This window comes from Dipodomys spectabilis, unplaced genomic scaffold, assembly GCF_019054845.1.
Source record: "Dipodomys spectabilis isolate Male_0828 unplaced genomic scaffold, ASM1905484v1 ptg000002l, whole genome shotgun sequence".
Classification (NCBI taxonomy): Eukaryota; Metazoa; Chordata; class Mammalia; order Rodentia; family Heteromyidae; genus Dipodomys; species Dipodomys spectabilis.
Window position 1 is genome coordinate 20170695 of NW_024870679.1, and position 19713 is coordinate 20190407.

The window sequence follows — 19713 nt, forward strand, 5'->3', positions numbered from 1 at the left end:
TATTTTTTGCTACAAAACAGGGTGAACCAGGAGCTCCTGGAGAAGAAGGTCTCCAAGGAAAAGATGGATTAAAAGTAAGTTATACCTTTAATGTTACGTCTAAATAGACGTTTTCTGAAATCATTGAAATATTACAAATAAGTATCTTGGTTTAGCAACAATGATTTGCTTTATTGTATGGCATAATTACCTTGCTATGTTTCCTTAAAAGAAATCTTTATTTGGATTCCAGGGTTTGCCAGGAGGAAGAGGACTTCCTGGAGAGGATGGAGAAAAAGGAGATAATGGTTCACCAGGAGCTACAGGGTCCTTGGGTAGACCAGGTCAAATGGGCCTTCCAGTGAGTATTGAAAATGATTTGAAATACTCATTCCTTATGTATATATACACATACACACACCTATACAGTTTGATGTCATTATATCTACTGAGTGATTTGAGCTATTGCTGATTGTTTGTGGGAGGAAGAAAACAGGATCTAATTATCAGCCCTTCTAAGACTCAAAGTAGAAAGACACTTTTTCCATTAAACCATGGAATTTCTGTCATAAAGCATTTGTTAGGAAATGTCTTATTCTGACACATGCTTAGTTTGACTGAATATTTTAGATCTTTACTCATAGAACTAACATTATTATTATAGAGTAATGTGATAGGTCCAGAATAAAATTATTTGCAATCTACATATAAGCTCTCCCTATCTTATTTCTACATGTATAGCTTAGGTTAATCTAATTTAAAGGAAAATTTAAATGCCATAGTAAACATACCTTCCTTTGAAGATGCAAATATGGAAGATGCAAATAAATAATGAACTCAGTTTTTCCCTTGCTTAGACATTTAACTATACTTCTGTGGAAAGTTCTCAGGTCCTTCTATTGTTTGACTTGCTGTTTCTTGTCTCAAATTTTTAAATATGAAAATTTAGTCTATCTTTATTTCTGTAACTTTTCTTGTCTTTGGAGATGTATTTCTTTATTGGGAGTCATCCTTTATAACTCTACCTGAAAATGATTTCACTTTCTTCTGGACCCTGGTAATCTTGAATCTTTCAATATTCAAAGTTGAGCTAGTTGAGATGATGCATGCTTTAATTTCAGCTCTGCAGAAGACAGAGATCAGTAAAGATTACAGGTCAAGGACAGTCTAGGCAAAAAAGATGGTAAAGCCAATAAGCAAGGTGTGTAATTCCAATTGTATATTGGCATAAGTAGACAGACCATGGTCCAAGGCAGGTTCAGTGCAAAAACTGAGACCCATTCCAAAAACAATGTACACAAGTGATGCAGAATACCTGCCTGTCAATCAAAAGGCCCTGAGTTCAAACCCCAGTACCATTAAACAAATAAATAAATATCCAAAGCTAACCTTAACCATGTGGGACTCTTCTCCCTAGCAGATCATAACTCTTCAATAGTAGATTTTTCTCTTTTGACTTCTTTTGATAAATTCCAGTAGGACAATGCTCTGTATTTCCACATGGGGGCTCAGTAAAGACTGTGGAACTAGTCATGAATAAACATCATACAAGCAGGCTAGGTGACAAAGAAGTGATTTACAAAGTTAGTAATAATTGTTTCTTTTATACTTCTCTTTATCTGGTTGCTAAGCTACAGATCATTAATGTTCTATGACCCAACCACCCCACAGTCACCTGAGTAGTTTTTACCATACTAAGGGGAAAAACTGCTCTAAGGAAAAATCCAATCTCACAAAGCTCAGACTAGCCACGTATCAGTCACCATTATGCACACTTGAAATTCCTTTATTAGCAATTAAAGGGACATATAACAGGTGATTATACCAACATATTCCAAAGTGTCATTTGAAGGATGAGGATAAGTTAGAGCATTATCTGGGGATTTTTGTTGTTGTTATGAGTGATTTTGAGTATTGGCAATTGAGTAATTTCTCCTTTGAATTTTGCCAGCTAGGAAAAGTGCCTATTTTTTTCTACATCCTTATCTTAGTCCTGGACATCTGTGACCAGCATTTCATATGACATTTTTTTTAAGTCTTAAGAAAATTTTCTTAGACCTACCTTAAACATCTTTGGTTCAGATGCCAAGTAATGTATACTCATTTATATACACTCATAAATTCTTCTGTAAGTGACAAGTGTTGTCAGTCCCCATTTTGGAACTGAAGAAAAGTTCAAACTCAATGAAAGTTAAGAGGCTTATACAAGACAGTGCAACAGTAGGCAGGGCTGTCATTCATTCCTTTACTTCCAGTCTCTAAGTCTCACTTTAGTACCCAGTTTGGGATTTGCATTTGGCCTTTTCTTAGGTTTGAGACTTTTCATGTCTTTGGAGGTAATTTATTTCTTTTCCATTAGCATCAGGGATGGACCCACAGAAAAGCAAACTAACAAATGTCAAGAAATGTTTATTATCTTCCTGATCATTTCTTGGCAAATTTATGGTCTTAAGGGATTGAGATATAACTCAGTAATTGAGCCTAGTATGTGCAAGGCTCTGGATTTGATCATCAGTGCCATTAAAAATGTTTTTATAAGCCAGGCACTGGTGGTTCATGCCTGTAATCCTAGCTACTCAGGAGGCTGAGATTTGAGGATCACAGTTCAAAGCCAGCCTGGGCAAGAAAGTCCATGAGACTCTTATCTCCAGAAAACCAGAAGTGGTATTGTGGCTCAAGTGGTAGAGCACTCACCTTGAGCTAAAGAGCTGAGGGACAGCACGCAGGCCCAGAGTTCAAGCCCCACAACCAACAACAAAAAAAAAAAATGTTTTTATAACATAAAAAGCCACCAATTTATATTTGAGCATGAGCTTTTCCAACCAATTAACAGAATCTCAAGGGATGCTGAGAAGGGATTAAGAGAATTAAAAAAAAACAGAGAAGCTTTAATATACCACAGCGTAACAAATCAAGAACTGTCAGAGAGGCAGGAGACAGCATGACAGCTGCTGATGGGGAGAACAGAGATGAAGAGGGGCCTGTAAGCAAAGCATGGAAAAATGATAAACACAGATTTCATCTGCTTCATAATTTTTCCCAGGACCGATCCTGCCCAGTACACATCTTTGGTGCCTTTTTTTAGTAACAACACATGTGCGTTCCTTTTTTTAAATTCTTTTTTGTTGTTCTCCTTGGAATTTTTAAATGCCTTTCAGCTTATAAACTCAATAAAAATACCATGACATATTTTTTTCAAAAGAATTTTATGATCCAAGGAACTATTGCTTAATTCTTCCTTGGGCAATGTCACAGAGACATTACCTTATAGTCTTGCAAAAGAAATAAAGAGAGAGAGGGGAAAAAAAGCTTGTGTAAAAGCCCCTTTTTAAAGAAAAGAGAAGCTTTTCTTATTTCCCAGAAGATTGAAAATGAGATCTGAGTTGAAAAATAAGGCAACAGGCAAGAAATTCCAAATCCAAGCAATGGATTTCTTTAAATAGAAGAACATTCTATATATTTTATGCTTGAATAAATATGCAAGTGTCTGAGAAAAAAGTGAGGACGCATCTGAGAAGAAACATCTGCCTGACTTATGTCTATCAGTCTTTTCGTAAAAATTCTACACTGTGCTATCTAAAATCTAAACATATGCGAACATATTAAAATGAAATTACCTTGTTTTATTCCTTTAGGACAAAATTTAGTTGGTTTATTGAAATATGTTTTTGCAGATCTGTTTAAGCTCAGATGAGACAGTTTCCTTGGAAATCCTGAAAAACAATCAGTTGGGAATTTGGGGTTGGTGGCATTAAAGGATATTCAGGAGTGAAGGATTATCTCTATCCTTATGAATGCTTTTATGACTCTGGAGTTAGGAGTTTACTCTGAATGACTCCATCATAATGCAGCAAATAAGTAGATGCCCTACAATGACCACTGTGAAGCCATGGCTCAAACCCCTTCTTTCCCATAGAAGAGCTGCTGGGAAAGTCATTCTTTGATTTTTTTTTAAGTTCATACATTCCACATAATAAAGACATTGGAGCTATGCAGAATCTCCCAAGATAGTTGTGTCAAGAGGTTATTGATAGTCTAGCTCTGTTCTTTTCAATTTTACTTCAGCCAGAAAAGACGTTTGTATATGTCTTAGTATATAGTCATTCTTTGGAGGAAAAAAATGATTCTCTGGCTTTAAAATAATATTAAGTTGAGTTTTTAAAATTTTATTCATCATCATAGACTGTGATTCTATGAATGCATTTTTCCATGCATAAACAACAAAAATGTGTTATACTTCATATGAACCAAGAATTCTGCTAAATATTGGGGATTCATGGAAATAGTACTAGCAAGATAGCTGATCTCAGACCTTAGAATTCAGAGAAGACTGGCAACAGATTAGACTTCATTATAACACGTAATTGATGTAAATAAACAGATTGATGACAAAATGTCGAATAAAAACATAAAAATAAATAGAATCATGAAAGAAAAGAACAAGTAAGGTAAGAAAACAGTAAATTAGTATATATTTGCTAGAGCTGTAAGGGACATCTCTGAATAAGGGATGATTATGTTGAAAGATGAAGAATTAAAAGGAAAGAACTGTACAAAGATCCTTCAAGGTACAAGAAGCAGCAAGAGCCAAAATAACTTTTTAGAATACCAACAAGAAGCTATTATACCTACCAATTATTAAATATTTTTCATGTACAAAGAAAAAAAAAAGAAGCTATTATAGCTGCAGCAAGATGAATACTGAAAAGTTCTTTGAAATAAACACAAAGAATGAAAGGGAGGGAGGGAGGGAAGAATGGAGGAAGTAAAGAAGGAAGGGAGGAAGGGAGGAAGGAAGGAAGGAAGGAAGGAAGGAAGGAAGGAAGGAAGGAAGGAAGGGAGGGAGGAGGGAAGGAGGGAGGAAAGGAAGGACATAAGAAAGGAAGGGGGGAGGGAAGGGGGGAGGGGGAGGGAGGGTCAGGGAGGGGATGGGACACCTTGAAGGTAGGAAGCTGATCATGTAGTACTTTTTAAGCCATGATAAGAACAAAAGATAAAAGGAAAAGAAAAGAAAATTGGGGTTCTATTCAAAATGTGCATATGAGTCCCTTGTAAAGTTTAAGCAGAACTTAGTTTCTGGTAGGAATCACTGTGTAATTTCCAAGTTTGTTTACTACTGTCTAGGGTTATTGGATATAAAACGATTAACCAGTACAGGAAAGGAATAAAATGAACTTGAATAGGAAAGCATGTGATTTGCCAAACAAGGCAACTCAATGAAGGAAATGATAAATAAATAGTGTTGGAACAACTGGATATTCATGTGCAAAAAAATTAGTTGGACATTACCTTGCACTATACCAATTAGACCTGAATGTAAGCACTAAAGCCAGAAATGTCCTGGAGGGAAACCTGGGAGTAAATTTTTTATGACCTTGGGTTAAGCAGAGCCTTCTTTAATAATACCAAAGTAAAGGACACAAAGAACAACAAAAAAGATAAATTGGACTTTATTAAAATTAAAGGTTGTTTACTTCAAAGAATAGCATTAAGAAAGTGAGAAGACAACTCACAAAATGGGAGAAAATATTTCCAAATCTCATATAAATTACCTCTATTGCCAGAATATATTGATGGTTAAGTAGCAAAGGACAAGTAACCCTGTGCAATATAATACAAGATTTAATTTCTCCAGAGATGTGAAGGTGACTAATAAGCACATAAAAGTGCTCAAGCTCTCATCTATCAGGGTAATGTAAAGTGAAATGACAATGATATATCTCTTCATCCAAAGGTGGTTGTGGCTTTAATAAGGGAGCCAGTGGTGCATGCCTGTAATCTTAGCTACTCTGGAAGCTGAGATCTGAGGATACAAGCCCTGCAGGGTATCTATTCTGTGAGACTCTTATTGCCAATTAACTACCAAAAGCTGAAGGTGGAGCTGTAACTCAAGCACTTCCTTAGCTAGAGCACTAGCCTTGAGCAAAGAAGTTCAGTGACAACACCCAGGCCCAGAGTTCAAGCCTCAACACTGACACACACACACACACACACACACACACACACACACACACACACACACACACACAAGCATGCACGCACGCACACACACGCAAACAAACACACACACAGAGAACACACAGAAAACAAATCTTAATGAGGATATGGAACTTTTGTGTATTGCTAATTGTGGCACCACATACAAGATCCTACATATAAAAGCTAAAAGAACCAAAAATCAGTTGTTTTTTTTATTTTAAAAGAAAAACTTGCACATAGAGCCAAAGTAAAAATAACCCAAATGACCATTTGATAATGAATAAAAATGTGGCATGTCCATATAATGGAATATAATTTGGCAATAAAAATGGAATCGATATGTTACAACATGGATAAAACCTTCAGAACATTTTGCTAGATGAAGGAAGCAAGTCACAAAATACCACCTACTATACTATCCCTGTGATAAACAATATCCCGAATCTATAAACACAGGAAGTAAGTTAGCAGTTCTTTAGACTTGGAGAGAAAATGAGGCATGACTGCTTATAGATTCAAGATTTTTTTGGTAGTGATAAAATATTCTAAAATTGATTTTGGTGATAGTTGCTCAATACTGTCATTATACTCAAAATTGAATTGTATGCTTTAAATAGAAAAATAATTGATATATAATGAATAAACCTGATAGAAAGTAGGTATACTATAGCACTACTGAAACAAAATACACTCTCATCTCTTAACAATCACGGGCTGAGAAGGTGGCTCAGTGGTAGAGTGCTTGCCTTGAGTGCATGAGGCCCTGGATTCCATTCCTTAGCACCGCATAAGCCAAAAAAGCCGGAAGTGGTGCTGTTGCTCAAGTGGTAGAGCACTAACCTTGAGCTGAAGAGCTGAGGGACAGCACCCAGCCCCAAAGTTCAAGTCTCATGACCCACAAAAAAAAAAAAAAAAAAAAAAGAAAACACAATCACTGAAGAATCTCAAATTGGTCCTCTTATCAATAGGCATATCAAACTGGCTAAAAATTTTCCATCAATATGGTCTTTAAATTACACATAGAAGATATACAGCTGCCTACCATGGCCCATTTCTGTAATCTCAGCTGCTTGGAAGGGAGTGATCAGGAAGATTTCATTTTGAGGCTAGCCTAAACAAAAAGTTAATGAGACTTCCATCTCAAGAAATAAATCAGATGTGGTGGGCACATGCCTGTGTATCCAGCTATGCGGGAGGTGTAGGTGGGAGAATCCTGGTTTGGGGCTGGCCCCAGGTGAAAACACAAGACCCTATACAAAAAGTACCTAAAGCAAAGAAAGGTCTGGGGAATGCCTGAAGTGGGAAAGTAGCTGCGTAGCATGCGTAAGGCTCTGAGTTGGTACCTCAATACCAGAAATAAAAAGTAAACACCAGAAGTGAAGTATACAACCTGTATAGAATAGCATTCTTCTTTCTGTTGCTGTTGGAGAAATCCATTTAAATATGAACATTGTCATTATGTTTTGTGTAATGTCCCCTAAGCCTCTTAATCCAAATGAGTTATGGTAGGCAAGTTAACTTTTAAAGCCAATATTTTGGAGTGAAATATTACTTCTACATTTTAGAATGAGCAGTAATAAAACCAGTCTAATACCCATGGAAATTTATACACACTCACCCAAAAATTACTTTTTAAGAGAAAAAAATGTGAACAACAGAATGAGAGAAAATCTTTCTGATTAGAATGACAGAAGAAAACGCTATTGAAAAAAGACAATCCCTTTTCTCCCTCATAATGAGCAACGTACAAAAATTTACTGTGTAAAACTTTTCTAGGAGCTACAAGCTAAAAATATTTCTCATTCTTACAGACTAAAAACATGATCAAAATTATTACAGTTAGCATTTTATCTACAAACTCTGTTTTCCCAATATTTACTACATATTCATCAAAATGTAGTAAATGTTAATATTTTAACATTTTAAATATTAATATGCTTCCAGTATTTACTACATATTTGTTAAGATGTTATTCCCTTACAAGTAAAGAGCTAGTAGATTGGTTTGTGGTCTGGTTAACGCTAAACATGTTCCACATTGAGATTCACAATAACATTCATGTATGCATTCATAATTATTTCTTAAGCATCAACTGCATACCAGGCACAGTTCAGGATATTAAATTCCATCTGTAGATAAGACAGACATGGCCCCTGATGTCTTACAGCTTCTATGCTCAAGTGGGAACATAATGTAAACATGAATAATAATTTCTAGTATTGACTCAGGCTATGGTGGGAAGAACATTGTATTGGGATATGGAATAAGTAGGTAAAGGGGCTACCTTAAATTGGTCACAGAAGAACTAGCTGAGGTGACACTGAGCCAGATGTCCAAAGATTAAAGGAAAATATCCATTTTAATATCAGAGATAAAGAGCTTTCCAGGTACATGGAATATGTAATGCAAAGGCCCTAAGGCAGAAAGGCTCTTAGCCAGTTAAAAACAAAAAGGAAGGAAAAGTAAACACAGCAAAAAGACTCAGGTAGCATAAAGCATAACAAATAAATGGAAAACATGATGCCAGAGAAATAGTCAGATAATGCAAGGTATTATACAATACAATAAGGTATCATTCTCATTATTATTTGGATATTATTCTAATTGTCAAGGGCTGCCACTTGGAAGAATTTTTAAACATCAAAAGATACATGATTAAGATTAGTGCCAAGATATGGAAATAGCTCAGCTGCTCCTCAATGGACAAACACATCACGAAAATGTAATATGCACATGCACACTGTAAATTTATTTATCTTTTAGGAAGAATGATATTACATCATTTGCAAAGAAATGGATGGACTTGTAAAAAAAAAAAAGAAAAGAAAAAAGAAAAAAAACTAATGTAAGGCCAGGCGCTGGTGGCTCACGCCTATAATCCTAGCTACTGAGGAGGCTGAGATCTGAGGATCACGGTTCAAAGCAAGCCAGGCCAGGAAAGTCCATGGGACTCTTATCTCCAATTAACCACCAGAAAACCTAAAGAGGTACTGTGGCTCAAGTGGTAGAGCACTTGCCTTGAGCTGAAGAGGTCAGGAACAGCGCCCAGGCCCAGAGCTCAAGCACCATGACCAACAAAAAAAAATTTAAACCGAATTCAGCTGACTGCTTACATGAAACCCTCATATAATTTAGTTGTCTCTTCAGGCAGTCAAGATGTAGCTTCAATCAAGATGCTTAGTCTTTCTACTTTCATCAGTCCTCAATCTCCTCTTTTCATTCCTTTTGACCTTCAGTCTTTGTCCCTTGCGGTAACAAGGATACAATGGCCATCGGCCTGTACCTAAGTATTTTATTACTTATTGGGGAATGGTCATTTCTCTTGTAGATTCGCTCACTGCTTTTTCCCTGATGGTCTCTGGATAATTCTCCAAGGACAGGTGTTTATGTGCTGAATTTTTCCATCAGTCCCTATCTGTTTCCGAAGCTCCCTGTGGATACTCTGTGATTGCCATTGAGTTCTAGCCCAGGCAATCAGTTCTTCCACCCTTATTACAGAGATGTGTCTTTTTGAGTCAAGATGGTATTCTACCCCTCAGAAGCCACCGGTGCCTGGCAATTAGAAATCTTAAACACTGTTGTGGGGATATAATATGAAAAACCCCTTGGCATTGTTTAGTAAACTTGAGAATGTACATATCCTACAACCCAGGAAATCAACTCAAAAGTATATATTCTACAAGAAGTCAAGTCATAAATACCTAGAGGCATGTGGAGGGGGTTTATTTATTGTTTTATTGACTGTGACATAAAAAATGAATCATTAGGGAAAAGTGGTTTTGGTGACCATGTGGATTCTTAGGGTAATAAAATTATTAAAGAGGGACTAGGAAGGTGGCTCAGTAGTAGAGTGCTTGCCTTGCATGCATGAGCATGGCCCTGGTTTGATTCCTCAGCACCACATAAACAGAAAAAGTCGGAAGTGGAGCTGTGGTTCAAGTGGTAAAGCGCTAGCCTTGAGCTGAAGAGCTGAGGCACAGCACCCAACCCGAGTTCAGGCTCCATGACTGACAAAAAATTATTAAAAAGGATTTGACACAATCATTGCAAAAGCAAAATGTATGCTTTGGAAAGTTTCAGGAGAACACATAAAGTATGTAAAAAGATGCAAAATAATGCCTGAAATAGATAGAATGGAATAAAACTGTGAATAACTGCATAGAATTAATAAAGAAATCTAGGACCATGATTGTGCTTCAGTGGCAAAAGAGGATATTATATTTGGAAAGACATAAATATAAATGAGGCTTCAATTATGCATGTATGGGTTGATCCTGTTTCCTAAAGCAAATGGTAAGTACATGAGTGCCTTGTATTTTTATTATATTTGTATCCATTTCAGCGTTGCAGGATATACTTTTAAAAAGAGAAGTTAGTGAAAACTAACACTTACTGAGTTTTTAAAAGCTTTTTTGTAATCTCTCTATGCTTTATCTCATCTAATCTTTATAACCCTTCTAAGAGGTTAAATTTGATCCCTTTATATGGGAAGGAAACAAGCCTTTAGAAATTAATCTCTCTATTGCTGTACAGCTATTAGATGTAGAGTAGTCTAATTTTTTAAAGTATGTATCTTTATCTTCTGTGAAGATTAATGTGCCTTTATTGGCTACACTGAAGTCCAGAATAGTGCAACTATCATTCCTACCTCTGGATGAAGCTATAATTTCAGCTATAGAACATAATACTTTGGCCTCTAAATTCAGTGACTTTTTAAGACTCAAAGAGCATTTGTTCCAGAGCACAGAGTATGAGTCATTTCCTTAGGTATCTGTTTATTCACTCAACAAATATTTATCAAGAGCCTACAGAGCACAGTGGTAAACCACAATTTATTTCTTGTCTGCATCAGTCTGCCAAGCACTGGGGACACAAATTTGAAATTTCCATTTTCATTTCCAGCTAATGAAAAAATGTTGTGATTAATTACTAGCCATTCTAGAACTTGCAACCATACTTACTGTTGGATCTCATCATTGTGGATCTGAAAAATCATATGGCATCCCCGTTTTTACTTTAAAAAAATGTATATATTAAAAGCTTATACTCTACCCTGGCTAAACCAAGTACCAGTTGAAATGAAAATATTATTTTAAGCCATTTAATGTGACTACTTCCTTTATAATCCTATTTCCTTCTTTCCCCTCATCCACAACAAATCAGAAGCATATATTTTAGTCATGTCTACTCTAATAAGATGTTGAGATTTTTTCCCGACTCTGAAATAGACATTTTTTCATAGTCCTATTCTTTTAACAAGGTGCTGAGTCCCCAGTAGCTCACAAGAGTGTTGAAACAAATGCATTTGAGCTTACTTTCACTACATTCTTTTGATTAAAATGTTTGCACTGAAACAAAATAATTTTTTTCTTAAAAATGATTTAATTTTTCCTATCTTGGTCAGTTTGTGTCTAAACTTCATAGCTGGTAGCTGACAGCTCTGTCTTTCAATAGCTAGGACCTCTTTGTGAATAATTACATAAATCTAATATTGCTGAAAAGTGACCCTCCTTTTTAGTTCAGTGCATTTCTGCTATAAGTATCCAGACACTCAACTCTTTTCTTTAATCATGTTTTTTTATTAAATGTCTAGGGACCAGAAGGAATTGTGGGAACTCCAGGACTAAGAGGCCGTCCAGGAAAAAAGGTTATTTACTTTTTTTTACATCATTTTATGTGAGCTTTCTTTCATGTGCCCAAAATGCCACAAAATGCTGTGGTATCTTGACTGGTACTATATACAAAATAAAAAATATTCACAAAATTGATTTTTAAAAGATATATTTAAACTCTTGTTTCCTGGAAGGCAACACTGCTGCCATGACTTAACCAACTCAGGTGAGGACTGAAGCTCACAAGGCTAGAATAGAATTGCATCTCTCTAAATAGGAAGGAACAATGGAAAGAAGAAACAAAGCACTTTATGATGTGTTTTATTTTTGTTCTCCATCAAATAAAGTTTTCTCAATAAAATAAATATGATATATAAATCAATATTTAATTCTAATTAGGAGTTCATATTATCTAGGTAATTTTAAGTGAATATTCATTCTGTAGTTTGAATAAAAATTGCATTGCTCGTGTTTGCCAAAAAGTCTTTTAACAAGTCATAGACAGAAGAAGAGAGATAAATTAAAATGGCTGTACAACTTGTGCTGTTTGTAAACAACATTCATGAAGTATTTGAGGAAAAAATTTATGATTAGGATTGTTTTTGTACTAATGTGTTTTTCTAAGTTGAAATATATGATTTATTTTATCTTTCTCATTTAAGAAGAACCAGAAACAGAATATTTGTCATTTGTGTTTTCAAAAAAAACCTGTAAAATTCTAATGCAGTGCAATGAACAATTATGTTTGTACAGAATTAATAATTTGTTTTAATATTGGTGATACAAAGGAACAGTTTTCTCATCATTCTGTGACAATTCAGAATATATCTAATATAATTAACTTCAAATCATACCTATTCTAGTCCCCAGAGTTCAATTCTCACATACAGGTTATATCACATATTGTTATTATTCTCAGAAGTTTTTTAACAACAGAAGTGATCATTTAAAAAAGAGAGAAATGAAGGGCTGGGAAGGTGGCTCAGTGGTAGAGCGCTTGCCTTGAATGCATGAGGCCCTGGGTTCGATTCCTCAGTACCACATAAGCAAAAAGAAAAAATCCGGAAGTGGCGCTGTGGTTCAAGTGGTAGAGCACTAGCCTTGAGCTGAAGAGCTGAGGAACAGTGCCCAGGCCCAGAGTTCAGGCCCCACGACCGGACCCCCCCCCCCCAAAAAAGAGAGAGAAATGAAATAATTTTTGTTACCATTTTCATCCATGAGAAGAACTCCAATTCTTTCATCACACATTGTATTCTATCTCAACATTTTGGCTGGGGTATAGTTTAATGGTTAGAGTGGTTGTCTGAATTCAATTCCCAGCACTGAAAACAAAATAAAACACAAACACAAACAACTAAGATCCCAAGAAGTCCATGGCAAAATTAACAACATGGTAAAATTGACAACAACCTGTGCCCCTAGAAACATGAAGTAAAGCCTGTGGGCCATTCAGAATAATGAAAACATCCTTTTCTTTTATTTCTTTCTTGGCTTCTTTTTTTTTGTTTGGTTTGGGTGTTTTTTTTTTTCTGAAAATAGGCTGGTTCCTACATTTGGAAAATGAGTAAAAATAATGTTATTTAAGAGCAGCTGTATTTTGCTGCTAGAGAAGAGCCAGTCAATGTAATGGAAAACAGAAGGTGGCCAGTTTTCAGAACATTGTGAAATTATTTTTTAAAAATACAGGTTTTTGAAGGCATATTTTAGGCCAAGGAGTACTAACCCTAAACATATATAACTGAACACTAAAACTTTTATTGCATTAAACATATCTTTGTGATGCAGAAATGGCCTTATAGGGTCTATGCTTTCTCATGATAATAATACATACATGCATATAGACCGACACAATTATATAACAAAATGTGAAGCAAGAAGTATTTATTATTACAAATGCAGCATGAGTACTAGCTATCCCTTGGTTGGTTAGTCAAATTTTTCATATTAGACACCAATCATAATGGCATACATCTATAATCCTGGCTCCTAGGGAAATGGAGACAGTGTTACAATTCAAAGTCAGCCTGGGCAAAAGTTAGCACAATCCTCTCAAAATGCAAGCTAGGTGTGGTAGTACACAGCTGGAATCCCAGATAATCAGAAAACAGAGATAAGAGTATTGAGATCCAAGCCCAATTTAGGCAAAAAGTGTCAGAGACCCTATCTGAGAAATAAACTAAAAAGCAAAACAACAACAAATACAAAAACAAGAAAATATGAGGTCCTGGCTTAAGTGATCAAATGCTTGCCTAGCAAGAGTGAAGCCCTAAGTTGCATTATCAATACCAGCAAAGAAAAAAAAAGGTTTTTTTTTTTCCAAAGTTACGTTCATATGCCAAATAACTTGTGTAATAATAATACATTATGGGCTGGGAAGGTGGCTCAGTGGCAGGGTGCTTGCTTTGCATGCATGAGGCCCTGGATTCAATTTCTCAGCACCACATAAGCAGAAAAGCCAGAAGTGACATTGTGGCTTAAGTGGAAGATCACTAGCCTTAAACTGAAGAGCTCAGGGACAGTGCCCTGGCCCAGAGTTCAGACCGCATGACCCACAAAAAAATAAAAATAAAAAATTATATATATATATATGTGTGTGTATGTATTGTTAGGGGTGGTCTATAGCACTGTGTACTTACAGCAAAATTAGTCATTTACAGAATCTTGCTTCCTGGGCATTCTCTGGAGTCATACAGGTATATCTTAAATAATCTAAATAGGAATTTGGTTTCTCTTACTTTTCTCTCATTGACAGGGTGAAAAGGGACAAATAGGACCCACTGGAGAAGGTGGAAGGATAGGTGCTCCTGGACAAATTGGAGAACGTGGTCCTAAGGGTGCCAGAGGAACTAGAGGTGCTGTGGTCAGTATTTGGTTTGCTTCCAGAACTGAGTCACTATGGATGGAAAGAAACATGTCTGTGCCCATAATGCTTCATCTCCTGATTACCTTTACAGAAAAGGCAATAGTTCCATTGAAAACCTATCTCCATGGGATGTGAAGAATTGTAAGCATTCCACACCACTTAAATGGCTTAGTGGTTTCTGGAAATGAAAAAGGAAGGGGAAAAACCTGAAAATGGAAATAAAATATGAAATGAGGTTGTTTTTTTTTTTTTTTTACAAAAATCAGATTATAACTCCTAAGAAAGGAAGTATATATATATGTGCCTAGCACTTAAAATCAGAACATAATATCTGTTTAAAACTAAGTTGTACTAGTTAGCAAATTGCTTCAGAAATTAGATTTACTTGAAATTAGTTTTCTTTTTATGCTTGGACTCCTCAAACTTTCTCTAGAGATTATTTTTCTAACCAGCTGTTATAACTCTCCATAACACTTATTACAGTATTTATCTTTTGCATGAACTCTGCATGATGTTAGGAACAATATCACCTGGTAACGCTAAAGCTTTACCTGTAACAGAAGAATGAAACTGCTGATCACTTTGAGGCACAAAACCACAGCACAAAAGAGATGGAAAATATTCTAATTGTAATATTCTATCTAATTTAGTCTTCTGTTTCATGAACTTATTTACAAAATGCAGGTGTATTTGATCGCATTTAAATGTCACCAATATCAGACTTTTCACAAAGTCTTTCAGAAAGCACTGCATAATCTATTTGTTGTCTGAGGAAAGGTTTCCTCTTGGGTTCGCTATAATCATTACATTAGTTGCTGACATATCACTATAAATATTACTTCCTTTAATCAACTTACTAATAAATTCTTTATGGCTTAGATGTCAAACATTTAATTTTAAATAAATATGCAGACATGCAGACTGATGTATCTAAATATTACTGCTTTCAAAGTAGACTCCTACTTTGGATCTTTGCTATGAAAGTTTCATTTTTCAAATTTTGGCACATTCTCAAACTACCCTTCTAGAGAGTTTTCACAAAAATGATGTGCTTGTCACCCATATTTCATATTAATCTGCTTGTTGCTTACCAGTCTAATAAATGAAAAATATTTCCCATTTTTCTTTCTTGGTTCCATTTTTCAGATTACAATGTTTCCCCTATGAAAGTTGTTTGTTCATATATTTTCTGTTGTTTTTTTCTTATTGATTACACTTTTTACATATATTAAATATTAATATAGCTTTGTTAAATATGCTGCAAAATATTACAAATGTTTTCCTTTCTGTAATTTATCTTTTTGCTGCATATAACATGTATAGTCAAACTTGTCAGTCTTTTCCTTTAGGATTTCAGAGTTTTATTTCTTCTTTATAATTCCTCTATCCAACACCTTTATAACAAATTAACTTTAAAAATGTAAAAAATAAATGACTTCTCTACCTTAGATATACAAAAACATTATTCTCTATTGTCAAAATACATTTATAGCCTTATATCTAACTCTACAGAATATGGTGCATTTTTTGATAAATAAGTTGTAGAAAATTGTCTTCTTTCCAAATTGATAATTGTGCCAGTTTTCGTTATTGAAAGGCAACCTATTTCCCACTTTTATGAAGTGCTGCTCTTACCTTAAACTAAACTCTTAAGTATTCATGGGTCTGTTTTCATCTGGCCATCTGTTGTTCTCAGTCTATAGCACATTATTTTATTCTATTATTATTTATATTTTATTTTGTATTTATATTAATATTTATTATTTGTTTATTATTATAGTCTTTTGAGAGCTGTGAGAACAAATACCAATAATTCATTTTTCAGAAAAGTTTAGCTCTTACTATGATATCCTCTCTGTGTGAACTTTAGAATCTGCTCACCAATTTCATCTAGTATCGACTTTATAGAGAAAATCATGTTTTTCTATGTACTTAGCTCTTCGTATATATCCATCATTTAGCTTTCATTTTAGCTTGTAATGACTTCTATTCTCATTGTGAATATAATAATTTTACAGTTGTGTCATTTTGTTGGTTCTGTGAAAAATGTTCATTTTCATATTTTGATCTTATGCCCATTTCAGGGAATTTAAATGATTATGGAGCCTGTAGGTAAATTATAATATCACCTTCCCTATTTAGCTTACTGCTTTCTTCCATTGACGAGACTTTCTAAAATAGCAGTTAATGGAAGTGATGTCAGAGGACATGTCATATCTGTCTTGAGTGAAAAGAAGTCATGTCTCATTGTCAAGTGTTTGTCATTGATTTTTTTAATATGTCCTTCATCACTTTACAGGAATGTTTTTCCTCTATCCTTTAATGAGAGTTTTGATCAGGAGATCAAACAATATTGTTTAGAAAAATCTCATGCTTTCCTTCCTTTGATAATATAAGGAAATACATTAATGAATTTCCAAAATTGATTCAGCCATGAATTCCCAGGAAAGAAATCTTAGGCCTATTTATATTCATCATTTGCTGCTGTTGGATCCATATGCCTAATATTTTATTTAATATTTTTTCATTTGTTACATTTAACATATCTTAAAACTTTTGGATCTGTCTTTGTAAGCAAAATAGACCTGTTGGTCCTTTGTTGTTTTTTGTTTTGTTTTTAATTTTTTTTTTTTTTTGATCGGTCATAGGGCCTGAACTCTGGGCCTGGGCGCTGTCCCTCAGCTCTTCAGCTCCAAGCTAGAGCTCTACCACTTGAGCCACAGCGCCACTTCTGGGTTTTTCTGCTTATGTGGTGCTGAGGAATCGAACCCAGGGCCTCATGCATGCAAGGCAAGCACTCTACCACTGAGCCAACTTCCCAGCCTAGTCCTTTGTTTTTTAAATATACAATATCCTTTCTTGAACTTAGTTATAACAGTTAAAAGAGTCTTAGTCTTAAGAAATGAGTTAAATTTTTCAATTTTTTGCTTCCTTTTCTTCCAGTGTTATTATTACAGATAATAAGTAATCAACTTCCACCATCTCTTTTTCCTTCCTATTCTTTTCTTCCTTTCTCTCAGGAAAAAAATGCCTATATCATTCATCCATTTTGACGCAATATATGCTAGCTTCTTCTTTTTCTTTGCAGTGAAGATTGAGCCCAAGCTTTGCACATGCTGGGCAAGAGGTCTAATACAGAACTACACCTCCAGAGCATGAACTAGCTTCTTATATTATAAAACTTTAGCCCCTTAAAAAAAACTTTACCCCTTATTTTGTGTTCTTTTGTATTGATAGGTCTAGATTGGTCTCCTTAATGGCTGAATTCTTATGAGATTTTAAATTTGACTTTCTACAATGTATTGTTAGACTGAACCACTAAATTTACTGATTCATGGTTATTGATTACAATGTGAACTGTGTGTATATGTGTGTTTGTGTGTGTGTGTGTGTGTGTGTGTGTGTGTGTATGTGTGTAATGTGTGGTTCAGAAGAAAGCTATGGACAAATGTAGGGTTATTTTTGTTTTGAGGTTTTTTTTGCGGGGGTTGTTATGTCCTCTGTCTTCCCATTTCAGGCTACATAGATTTTCAAACTATGAAAACGTTAAAGGTAAAATTTCAGAAACAGACAATATAGGTTTGATGATTCAAACAGTTGTTTTCTGCCTTACTAATATTTACCTTGGTTTTTAGGGTCCTTTAGGATTGATAGGATCTGATGGAGAACCAGGAATACCAGGATATATGGTAAGTATTTCTAGTTACTAAACCACACACACACACACACACACACACACACACACACACACACACACACACACACACACACACACACCCCTACAAATTAAGCTAATATCACTGATAAATCTTCCTAACATATTTAGTTTTCATTCTTTTATAAAATGAATGTTATTTTCATTCTTCTATAAAATGAATGTTATTTTTTTCTTTTCAAAAATGATGCAATATCCAGTAGCATGAATTTGGGTGGTGTCAAGCAAACCATGCTGAAAGATAACAGAGAATGTTTCTTTGTGTGTCTTTCTATAGGGCCATAAAGGACAACCAGGCCTGTCTGGATCACCAGGACCTAAAGGAGAAAAGGTGTGTGGCCGACGCTTGTAAAGTTAAGCATTGAATTTATGAATTTTTGCTAAAAGAATGGATTTGAAACATCCCAAAGGATGAAAAAAACACTTTTCAAGGTGGATATTTTGCAAATCCTAAAATATAAACATCAAAGAGCTGATATTTAAATAAATTATTACTAAAATATCTGCAATCAATTACTTCAAAACTGAGGTAAAAAGGTACATTAGCAAGTGCTTTGTAATCTGTAAAATTCTGTAACCTAAAATGAATTACATATTGAAAGGGGTTTTATGATTAATTATAGTTTACTTACATTAAAAGTTCTTAATGAGTTTGGAATAACTACAGCCATTCTCTTGATTGATGATGTAATTAAAAATCTCCACATTGAGAAAATTCTGACTGGTTTTTTATGTAAATAAAACAGAGTGGCTTCAAGAACCATGCATAAGTTATAATTGTGCATAAAATATCATATGATTAATTTCTTAGGTTAAAGTTTTTGCTTAAAGAAAAAGAAAGCTGGGATGTGATAGAGGGGGGTGAAATTGATTGGAATACAGTGGAAATGTGTGTAGATGAAACAATAAAATCCTCCCTGTACAATTAGTACAAGCCAATAGAAAATAGTCAAGCATCAGTGGCTCACACCTGTAATCTTACCTACTTAGGACACTGAGATCTGAAGCTTACAGTTTAAAGCCAGCCCAGTCAGGAAACTCCATGAGACTCTAACCAGAAAAAAACTGAACGTGGAGATTAAGTGGTAGAGCACTAGCCAAGAGAGAGCGAGCAAGATAGAGAAAGAGAGAAAGCGAGAGAGAGAGAGAGAGAGAGAAAGTTGACTCATACCTATAAACATAGATACTCATGAACCTGAAATACAGAGGATTGCAGTTTGAAGCCAACCCAAGTAGAAAAGTTCATGAAATGCTGTCTCAAAGTAAACAATAAAAATAAACAATCAAAGCAAAGGATAGATCAACTGCCAAGAAAGTACTAGATCCTGAGTTTAAATCTTGCTGCTACCAAACATGTATGTTTACTGATATTTTAGACACTAATAAACTATGTATTTAGAAAGGTTTTTAATTAATGCTGTTGTGTAAATACATGATTGTTTCCATTTTAGGGTTACCCAGGAGAAGACAGCAAACTCCTTGGACCGCCTGGGCCTCCAGGTGAACCAGTAGGTCTTTTTCTAAAATTATTTTGGTACTTAAGATGAAGTGTATCAATAAAGTCA

General features: G+C 35.0%; 1 protein-coding gene across 1 annotated transcript in view; it reads left to right on the forward strand.

The window, feature by feature from the left end:
* Positions 1-19713, forward strand: part of Col24a1 (collagen type XXIV alpha 1 chain) — a 305980-nt gene that overhangs the window by 214225 nt on the left and 72042 nt on the right. The window contains exons 36-42 of the mRNA XM_042685239.1: positions 21-74; positions 233-340; positions 11552-11605; positions 14323-14430; positions 18069-18122; positions 18426-18479; positions 19600-19656. Of these exons, the coding sequence (XP_042541173.1) occupies positions 21-74; positions 233-340; positions 11552-11605; positions 14323-14430; positions 18069-18122; positions 18426-18479; positions 19600-19656 (489 nt within the window). The remainder of the gene's footprint in view (positions 1-20; positions 75-232; positions 341-11551; positions 11606-14322; positions 14431-18068; positions 18123-18425; positions 18480-19599; positions 19657-19713) is intronic.